This window comes from Fulmarus glacialis, unplaced genomic scaffold, assembly GCF_000690835.1.
Source record: "Fulmarus glacialis isolate BGI_N327 unplaced genomic scaffold, ASM69083v1 scaffold34842, whole genome shotgun sequence".
Lineage (NCBI taxonomy): Eukaryota > Metazoa > Chordata > Aves > Procellariiformes > Procellariidae > Fulmarus > Fulmarus glacialis.
In genome coordinates this window covers 58,250-68,984 of record NW_009196546.1, presented here as the reverse complement: position 1 = coordinate 68,984, position 10,735 = coordinate 58,250, and the positions used below count along the sequence as shown (strand labels likewise).

Genomic DNA, 10,735 nt, shown 5'->3' with positions numbered 1-10,735 from the left:
CTGTCATCCTCCTGCCTTGTACCACTGTCTTCTCAGCAACGTCCTCATAGGTGCTGGCAGGCTGCTGCTAGGTCCTCCCGAAGCCATCTCTTCTCCAGGCTCAACGAGTCCATTTCCCTCAGCCTTTCTTCGTAGGGCAAGCGTTCCAGCCCCCAACCATCTCAATGGCCCGCTGCTGATGTTGCTCCAGTTTATCAACACCTTTTCCTGTACTGTGAGACCCAACACTGGATGAAGTACCTTAGATGCAGTCCAATGAACTTCAAGTAAATGGGGGTCATGACTTCCCTCAGACTACTGCTTGTGGTCCTGTTTTAATGCATCTCAGGATGCTGTTTGCCTCCTTTGGCTGCCAGGGCATGGTGCCGGCTCTCCTTGGGCTTGCTCTCCACCAAGATTGCCAGACCGTTTTCAGCAGAGGTGCTCTCTAGCCAGGCCATCCCCAGGAACTAAAAAAAAATTGGATTAATCATCTCAATAAACCTATTGAAATGGTTTTAAAAGAGAAGAGGTAAGACTGCTGTTGCTTCAAGGATGACATCATGTACTTCAAAAATCTTGGGTTTTTTATGAAACAAATGTAGAACATCCATTTCTCTGAGTCTTTGCCTGCTGTCATCTTTTCATCGAACATATATTTGATATGAAAGGTACAGTTATATGAAAGATAGAGAGAGAGATATATATTAAAAAGATACAGTCAAGTAAGAATTGAAATTGGCCATTGATATGTAATGTTTTTTTATCTTGTTAATGAATTCAAATATTTAGAAAAGGGATTTTAATTTCTGTAACAGTGTCAGGAGTTCTGAATGAATATAGTAAGAGGTGCCACATGCAGCATATAGACAGTAGGTCTGACCAAGCATTTTCACTTCAACCAAAGGAGATCAGATAAGTGTTTACTACGATTTCTGGGCTGGTTTAAAATTTTGAGAAGCAGTCGTTAAATTGACTCTGCACGGCAGGATTGTTTTTACCCTTTCGAATCCTGTTAATACAAAACTTTCCCTTCAGAAATTAATATATATGAGTGTATTAATTTTGTTCTTTCACTATATTCAAGATCAGATCTGAGATCAGAGACCTCCCTGAAAAAAAGAAAGCATAAAAATATTTAAAGGATTTTTAATAACGCAGCAGTATCAGGTGTAGTATTAACAGTCTGCATTTTAATGCCTGGTTTGAAATTTGTTATTTAGGGATGAAGACATGCAAAGCCTGGCTAGTTTGATGAGTATGAAACAAGCTGATATTGGAAATCTAGATGATTTTGAGGAAGACAATGAAGAAGATGAAGAAAACAGAGTGAATCAAGAGGAAAAGGCTGCAAAAATTACAGGTTGGTTTTGCCACACGGATGGTAAAATATAGTTCCCTTTGCTAATTGCCAGTTGTGTTCCGTGGGTTTTATCCTTCTGCTATATTTGTATTTAATTTTAAACAATCCAAACTAAAACAAGATTTAGGATAGTTTGATTAAGAGGGACCCATCTATAACTCAACAAAGTTCAATATTTGTGAATTTATGAGCACTGATTTGTGTGTGTGTGTGTCTTGTTTGCAGGAGAGAATACACTAAGTAGGTAGCATTTTAGGGAAGCAAAGAACCAGTGTGAACAGAGGAGTAAAAAGATGGAGGGAAAGGGTCAGTGAGCAAGAAGACAAGAGGATGAGCTGAAGTGAAATAATGAAGACAGTTTGTGAGAATAACTGCAAAATGAGTTGTGCCATGCTAAGGTTCTGCTCAATGACATGGTAATTCTAGGCAGCATACTTCTGCCTTTTGGTTGGGGAATGTCTCGTGGAAATGAAATCAGGAGTCTGTTAAAGGACTTTAACAGAATTTTAGTAAGGTTGTTTGAATTGAGACAGTATAACTACATTTGAATTGCTTACTGATGAAAATGCTTAGTGTGTCCAGGATAGCTGAACTAATCGATGCAAGTCAGCTGAGGATGTGATGATGTTAAATTGTTGGTGGACATCATTATGTAGTACTGCTCCAGATGAGTTCTGTAGGAACTCTTAGTGTAAAAGAATCAGGAAAAGACAAATGAACTTCTGGTGCCAGCCTTCAAGCCTGCCAGTGCTCTTTAAAAATGTCTGTTGAACCTTCTCTAAGGTGGGGAAGAGCATCCCAAGCAGAGAAGTAAATTGTCAAATCTGTTCTTGAAAATCCTGAGGAGCATTGGTTCGGTGTTCCAAAACATTAGTTACATCTCTTCTTTTCGAGCTTTCATTGCAATCGAAAGTTTCAGCCTGAAGCAGTTATTACTTAGTTATATTTAGTGTTGTGAAAGGGTGCAAATATGTTTTCTCTACGCTTTACATATTCAATTAAACATTTTGTACCCTGACCAAATCTCTATTTATACTGTATGTGTCTGGCACAGAGCAGATTGGAAAGTCCAGAATGAAATATTTGAGAGACAGAGGTAATGTATTCTTAGTCAGGGGGTGGAGAAATACCAGTCTGGTCACACTGAAATCATTCTGCAAAGTCTTACTCTCCTTTACAAGTGTAAGCAGAATAGTTCAGCTGCATGTTAGAACACCAAACAAAACCTGACATATTCACCAGGCCATCCGATAATCACAAGGGAGAAGATAAAGGAGAGGCTACGTAAAATCTATATAAACTATTGTGCAGACATGTTTTATTAAGATATGCCTAGATACTGCACTGAGGACTCCTACGGAAAACCCATGTGCAGGACAGTAGTTGAAAAGCAGCAGATCTTGCTCCTCAACTTTATTGATTTTGCAGCATTCAGCATCTAAACAAGCCCACAAATGATTCCTGAACAAGCAAAAAGCTGATGTAGATTATTCTAGCCTGTCCACTATCCTTTGGCTACGTAGCGAACATCCCTGGAGATAGATGGGGAAGGGTGAGCTGTCTGATGTGCAACACAAGGTCCTAGCTCGAGTTCTTTTAGAGGCATTTCAGCTTTTCCATTTGTTGTTGTAAAGGCCAAAATTATCTGTTCTAAGCAAATATTACAATACCTATTTGAAAGGCAGAAGCAATAAATACTTCTGAACTACACTGTATCTGCTCATTGTTCAGCCTGTTTTGATACTGTTTTCTAGTGATATAAGATGGGAGGGTTGGGTTGGGTTTTTTGTAGATGAATCATTAAGGGAACCTGAGGGGGGCAAGGTCAGCCTTGGACTTTTTCTTCTTGTGTTGGCTACAACAGCTGAGTTGCATCGTTAGCCTGGCTAACTTTTCCCACGTTAGACAAGGAGAGGGATGAGAGGGATGTTGAAGGAGAATGAGTGTATGTAGTTTCCCAAGCAAATGGGAGAACATAAAACATAGGGCAGTAAATAAACATTAATAAATAAAAGGTAAAGGGTCTATTTCAACATGTGTTCAAGACTGATTTCATTGGCAGTTGAAGTGACTACTGTAATAAATATAATGAATGGGGAAAACTAATAAAACACAAGAAGAAGAACTGAGGAACCAAGGGAGAAAGAGGTAGGAATCATTGTAGAAAAATAGGAAGAAATATAGAAAGAAGGAAATGGAACAAAACTGATGTAATGAAGTACTCTTTCTAAAATTTCTTTCAAAAAAATTGTGTTCACAGAATCCCATAAAGTTAATTGAGGAAGTTACATAACCCTTTTGAAACCTTGCTGCTCCCAACATTTTCTCATCTGTTGCTGTGTTAGGGTGTTGGCAGCTGAGCGAGCTGGAATGCCTTCACTGACTCAGAGTCCCCTGCGGCAAATCACTTCGCCTTGGTGCGCCTGTTTTCCCAACTGTAAAATGGGGATACTGGCTATAACTACTTCACAGGAATGATGGGAGTATTACATGGTTAATGTTTGTAAGCGAGCTTTGGAAAAGTAAAGTGCAAGTAGTAAAGCAGAAGGGATTATTATCTTACTCAAGGTCTCACAGAAACGTTGGATGATTTGATGACTGAAATGATGTCATTCTCAAGCCACAGCTACAGGAGCTGCTGCAAATCTTTATCACAGACGCTGTTCCTTTTTGCAGCATACAAATTAACAAAAGTTAATTAATTTTTTTATTGGGCCCAAAGTTACAGTTTTTATAGATGAATAAATATATCCACCACGAGGAGAACAAAAGAGACCTGCTGAATGGGGCTCTAGATGGTGCAGGTGAGTTAGGAAATGCTTCTCTTCCTTGACGTGTTGCCTAACTTTGGGTAAGTATCTGTGCCTCGCTTTCTTCAGCTATGAAGTAAGTGGCGCAATACTGACCTACCTCAAAAGCACTGTGGAATTTGGTGTGGTCAACATGCAAGCTGTTGCCATACAACCGACCTTAAGATCAGACTGAAAGGTGTTTTCCATTCAAAGCACCATCTCAGACTTTTCCCCTTCCTTCCCAATATTTCTTGTTTAAATTTTTCATGTGCAAAAGCTGTGTCTCTACTTAACTGTTCTGTTTTATGTGAACTTGAAAATGATGTTTGTAGCCATGAAATACATTTCCAATATTTTGCTTCTACACTATTAATATAGATTAATTCAAACCTCCCAGAATTATCTCGTCCTTAGTCTTCAGTTGAAGACAAGGCATCCTAGCAAACTTGAAGAAATGTGGCTCATAACTCACAAACTTAGGGTAGTAATAAATACATTGCTTCTCTTAATGTTTTAATTGATACTTAAAGCCTCATGCTGAAGTTGATAGTTCCCTCCTGCTCCATCTGCACAGGAGCACGGTGACTGTCCTGGGGCGCCACATGGACTCAGCAACGTGCCCATGTGCTACCTATTGCAGGAGTCTGAATCCCAGTATATTTCAAGAGCAGGCTTCTGGACAGCAATATGTGTAACTCCTTCTTGCCATTTGCAAAACCATACCTCCCATGTAGACTTCTGATACCTTTAATCTTCTTTGTCAGTAGCACTAAGCTGCTTAAAAAAACCAAAAAGAGCAAGAGAGAAGAATGGAAAAAAAAACCCCAATGATTTATGTGACATACTTGTAGAACAAGCTAATATACGTTTGTAGATAATGAGATTTATAAAAGATAATATAGGACATAAATCTCCAACCTACCATTTCCACACTCCAAAATATGACATAAACCATTTAATATTGTAATGAGAAACATTGTAGTGCATACGGGTGTTTAGGTTGGCAGATGGGACCAGGTGATTCAGACCACATCAAAGAATTCCCTCTTTTTAAAGCTCTGAACTTAATTTGTTATTTTCTGACAATAAAAACGGAATTGTAATTGTTTTGGTTTTTTTTCACATGCTGGCATAATAAATTGTAAATCATGTCAGCATCTCAGCCTGTTTTAAACTAGTAATTCGTTTGTACTAGTGTTTTATAAGGTCAACTCTGTTTTATTTGAGTACAGCAAGGTATTTTCCATTGTGTATCTTGAGTCTTAAAAATTCCCAGAAGGCAGTATTATATTGTTCAGATCTCTAAGGTGTATATATGATTTTATACTGAGAAAGTTAAGAGGTTTGGGGCAGTTTTGGTTATTTTTTAGGACTATAGTCTTGTTTGTTGGAGCTAAAAATGAGGGAGTGAAGATGGTGAAATTAACTCTGTGTAGATAGATATAAATGTAATCCCATCTAAGCAGGTTTTTGCTTTAAGGTCAAGGACAGTTAGGAGGTGCGGTTAAGAGGAATTCTGCTGTGGCTTTGTCATTGTCAGCATAGATTTTGTCCAATAGGTATTGGCAGAATAGATCATTTCACTTGGCAATTTGCAGATTGGCATATCTTTGCAAAGCAGATTAAATTTGGAAAAGAAGTTTTTAACCATATGACTGAAATATTTTCAGGTTCTGGACTCTGCTTTTGGCTTCAGGTTCTTTATGCTGTCTGTGAAGGCATGAAATTAAGAGTCATGTCAGTGTGTCAACTGGTGAAGGTGTTGCCCTGTGAAAAAGCATGAGTACCCCCTGCTAGGAGGTTCTGGCTGGCTGTGGGCACCAACATAAATTGGGACAGACACAATACTATTCAATTTTCACCTCAGTCTGATATCTTGCTCCTTGTAACTAGTTCATAGAATGAAGATTACTGTATGAGAGTCAGTGACAAATGTTTGCTTTCCCAGACAAAAGCCATAGGATAAAAAGTCAAGTTCAAAACAGCAGCGAACTAGAAGCGTTACAAAGAAGTGACGACTTGTGTACACAAAAAATTGACATTTAAAGGAAATCCAAGAATGATTGCCATGAGAAGCGTGCAGTAAAGGCATCTATGTAGCTTTAACTGGTGACACCAGAAGACATCATCCATTTATTTCATTGGGAAAAGACAGGAGATGAAAAAACCTGTCAGAGGGGCAATAATATTCAACAAGCAGGATCATCTCTCCTGCACAGGTTTCTCCTGCCTGTTTGTCACTGGAAGGACGAGGAAGGCTGTCCCATCTCCACTGAAACCTATGTTTGAGGTCTTTCAGAGATGCCCCAGGCTCAATCCCCATTACTACAGAAACTGCATTTGTCAGATGCTGTGGATAGGACTGCTTTAGCGGGGGATCAGAGAGGAATTTTTCCCCTTGGGGCAGAAGCCACTAAGACCTGGTTGGTTTTTGCTTCTTTCTTTCCTTCCAGAATTATGGAGGCATCAATGTCTTGGCTAGAATTAAACATTAATACATTTTAAAAATTATTAGTTCATGGCAATTCAGAGCTCTCCACTATGGATAGAAGGTGAAATAGGATTTTACCAAACAGTAAGGTGTTACTTGCATAGCATTACAGTGGCAAATTCGACCAATATATACGTTCAGTATGCATTCTCATAGCACAATACTTACAATATCTTTTAGAACTATTAGATAAATTCAACTCGTCATAGGTCAGAATTTAATGGTGACTGATTGTAAATGTTAGCTAATCAGACTGTGTATAAATAAATAAACTACATTAAATGTGTGTGTATGTATTAGTTTTCTGTAGCTTTGAGGGTTTGGGAAGAAGGTAAATTGTTCTGGGGATGTTTTGTGTGGATTGACAATGGTTTACAATTCAGGTTTTCTTCACGAGCAGGAGAAGTCTTTAAATTATACCTAGTACATCTAAGTTTTGAACTGATGTGCGTACTCATCCTCATAAAACTAATTACTGTTGCTGACACCAGGAATCTGGCAAGGTTTTATGTCTGTTAACTGGATTTCTTGTTAAGTTATCACTGAAACACCTATACAGTTGCTTTGCTGTAGGTATATCATTGTAAGGACTCGTTCTAAGTGTATTCTTTTAATTAACTCTAAGTGTCTTCTCTTTTACCCTCTCTCCCTTATTCTCTCTCTCTCTTGCTAGTAACAATGTTTGTTCCACTTCTGTTTCATTAAATGCCCTTGCCTTACGTTTGTCTTGACTGGCTTCTATTTACAGAAATTGTAAACCAGTTGAATGCTCTGAGCAGCTTAGATGAAGATCAAGATGACTGCATAAAGCGAGCAAATATGCCTTCAGCTAAATCAGCCAGTTCCTCTGAAGGTCTATGAGCTTTCCTCCTTTCTTTCTGTTTCTGATTGTCTGTATTTACTGTGACCTGTTACCTTTTGACTCCTGCTTGTATTCAGCTGTCAGTTTTATCTCTGTGCTTCCACCCAGCATGACTCTCAGTAATTTGTAGTGCATCCAACAGTGGAAAGAGCCTATGTCCTCTACAGCTCCGTTGTCATCTGATAATGAACAAGAAAGAAAAAAAAATTACAAAAAAACCCCCAGACCCCAAGCCTAAAACATCAATTGTGCAGTCAATAATACTTCACCTCTCTAACTTGACAAAATGTCCCCTCTCTGATTTTACATGCATGTTACATCCAAAACTTAAAATTTCCTGCTGGTAGTTAACATGTATGTGAACAACCGAAAAGAAATTGCTGTATTTAGCTTGTTAGATGTTCTGCAACATTTATTTAATGAAGATAATAGAAGGCTTTCTTAGTAGTCATTTCTGTTACGTAATGTTCTGATCAGCGAAGAGAAGTTTCATTCATTTCAGGGTTTTTTTTTTTCCTCCTTTGTTGGTGTACTATTGAAGTGAATTAGTTGTGCAGTTTGTGCCGTACCCTGGTGCAGTGTTTCGAGGGACTGTTGATACGGGTTTTTTTTGAGCTTGAAATATGTTAGTGAAGAGTTTGTATCTATATTAAAACAATATTCCAACTTGTTTCTAGAGCTTATAAATAAGCTTAATTTTCTGGATGAAGAGGAGCAAGACCTGGCCAACTCTAGTACGAACCCTTTTGGTGATCCTGACACAGCAGAATTAAATCCCTTTGGAGACCCTGATGTAGAAGGTAATAGATTTGTATTACATAATTCATCATTAATTGCAAATGCTTGATGAAACATGATTTTTTTTCTTGTAGGGCTACAAATAAAAAATGTTATTGTGATTAAATACAATTATTGCATGCAGTACTGAGATAGCAATAGCAGTGATCCAGTTGCCACTGGAAAATGGATTTATCCTTTGAGTCATATCCTTATGTGTATTTGCCACTGGGGCTACCAACTAAGAGTTGAACCAGAGACTTTTAGACCTACCGGGTGTGTTACTAGTACTCACCTCATGTGGTATAAGTGAGCAACACATACTGTCAAACGCCTCTGTTCCCTGTGGATGCTGGTTTATATTAGAACTTCCTTCACTGCAATCTGCACTGCATCACAGCTGTTCTTGGTTAGCACCAATCTTCATTATTATAATTTAACTGTATCTCTTTCTTTCTTCTTTTTTTGCTTTTATGGCTTCCTCAGTTAAGCCTTCTGGCATTGCGCCTTGCACCATGTGGTAGGTGTTAATCCCTTTTCCAGACCGACATGCCCATTCTTGTTCTGTTTGAGTGAGAAATACAACCCCTGTAAGTTTTCAATCTGATAAGACTTTGGCCATAAGGCCAGAAAGGAGCACCAAGACAGCAGGCATCTCTGCTGTCCTCAACTCCATGTTCAGATATGCAGGCTTCCATCTGCTGCCATCAAAAAAAAAGAGTGTATGACTTTCTTAGTTTACAGCTGCTCGAAATGCCAATCCATCGTTAATTCCCAAGTTTGAAGCTGTACTCAACCTTTCCTGTTTAAAGCTCCAAGACTTTTCTTCCCACAGAAAATACCAAGGAGCATTTGCCACCTTTGACCAAACCCAGGAGCCACTCTGTAGTGGTAGTGGAAAAGAAACACACTGAGCAGGGGCAGCCCAGGGTACAGCCATGGGATTTCTAATGCCAGGTCTAATGAGGATGCATTTCTGAGCTGCAGTTTCCACCTGTGGTTACTCTCTTTCTCTGGACAAGCTGAATGTTTACTCACAATGTGGCTTTTCTGCCTTCTGAGTCCACAGAGGCCAATGTGGGTGGTGACCTAAGTCCTGTCATATTTGGCTGTGGTGTAGTCTCACAGCTTGTATTTCTCAAACGGGGACATTGCACTATCTTCTGTATTTGGCCATTGAAGCCATAAAGCCACTATCCTGGGCCCCTTCTCCTCCTATAAAGTTGTCAGGTGTTTCTAGAGCTGCAAAAGTGAGTTGTTTCAGCTTTGTAGATAATATATATGGATTAGGTTCTGGTCTCTGGATTTTTGGCTTCGTTTCCTGTTTGTTCCTCAGCTGTGAATTCCCTTAGGATCATGGAAGGAGGCAGAATAACCAGGGATAGAAAACACCTATTTTCATCCATTGAGTTGTCCACATGCAACTTGCTCTAACAGACTCAGCCTATATTCCTTTCTTCCTTCTCTGCTCTAGAAAGAAGAGCTCCCATCTCCCTGGAGAGAGCTGTACAAGTCCCACCCTATGTAAACTGCTGTTTTCCAAACCCAGCTTTTCTTTCCTTTCCAGAGAGAACCTGCACTGGCAGAAAGCAGCAAGTCTTCTGACCACAAAATATAGGGACTAAGAATCAGTTCCTTCTCATCTCAGGGACAGGGAGTTATAAACTGGTGGTGTTTCTTAGAGCCACAGTAGCTTGACACCTCATTTCAAGTTCCCTAAGAGCAGCCTGCATCCAAGGCTCCAGCCTGCTTATGTTCCCAAAAGACTCCCAATATACGTGGGGCACGTTTTTTCAGTCGACTGTGGTCCCTTTGGTGGCATCTAGCCTTTACTGCCATCTTCAGTCACAGTCATGGACACTTCTCAGTTCCTCTGGGTCTGCTGTGTGTACCTGGATAGTCTCAGGGCTCAGACTTTTGGGTCCCCAAAGAATTCCCATCTATACAGCTGTGGGCAGCAGTGCTGAGTTGTTGGGTGTGTGTGTACCAAATATTCCTCCCACACATTGTCGCCATCATCCAGCAGTCAATGTACAACAACATGACAGTGATTTTGATAAACAGGGTGTCACTAGATTCTTCCTACTGTGTCATAAGGTGTTTTTTATTTGGGAGGGATGGAGCTTCTGTCAGGTTCATGTGACAGGAGAATGTCTTCCTGGAGCACTGAACCAAGTGGAAGATCTGAGGGTTTCAGGCTGTCAGACAATGAGTGGGACATCTGGTGTGGCATTTTTAAAGCTTTTACTTTGTTTAGTGGCTCCCCAGGAATTCTAGTCACCTCAGACACCTCTGAGAAGTGCTGGCTCTTCCAGTCCAGAGGTGTCTTCTCCCTATAATGGGCACTGGTTGTGTTCATCTTCCCCTGCTTGGCCTTCTTGACCTGTGTCTTTCCTCCAATCCTCTTCCTTCACAGAAAGTTGAAGAGGAAAAAAAGGTGCTGAGACAAATTAGTTAAGACAGTTCTGGTC

At 39.8% G+C, this 10,735-nt stretch overlaps 1 protein-coding gene across 1 annotated transcript in view; it reads left to right on the top strand.

Annotated features, from left to right (window-relative positions):
* The first annotated feature begins 491 nt into the window (after positions 1-491).
* The window catches only part of LOC104072703 (EH domain-binding protein 1-like), a 66,441-nt gene continuing 56,197 nt past the window's right edge, over positions 492-10,735 (top strand). The window contains exons 1-4 of the mRNA XM_009572236.1: positions 492-511; positions 1,203-1,342; positions 7,374-7,478; positions 8,165-8,287. Coding sequence (XP_009570531.1) covers positions 492-511; positions 1,203-1,342; positions 7,374-7,478; positions 8,165-8,287 — 388 coding nt within the window. The remainder of the gene's footprint in view (positions 512-1,202; positions 1,343-7,373; positions 7,479-8,164; positions 8,288-10,735) is intronic.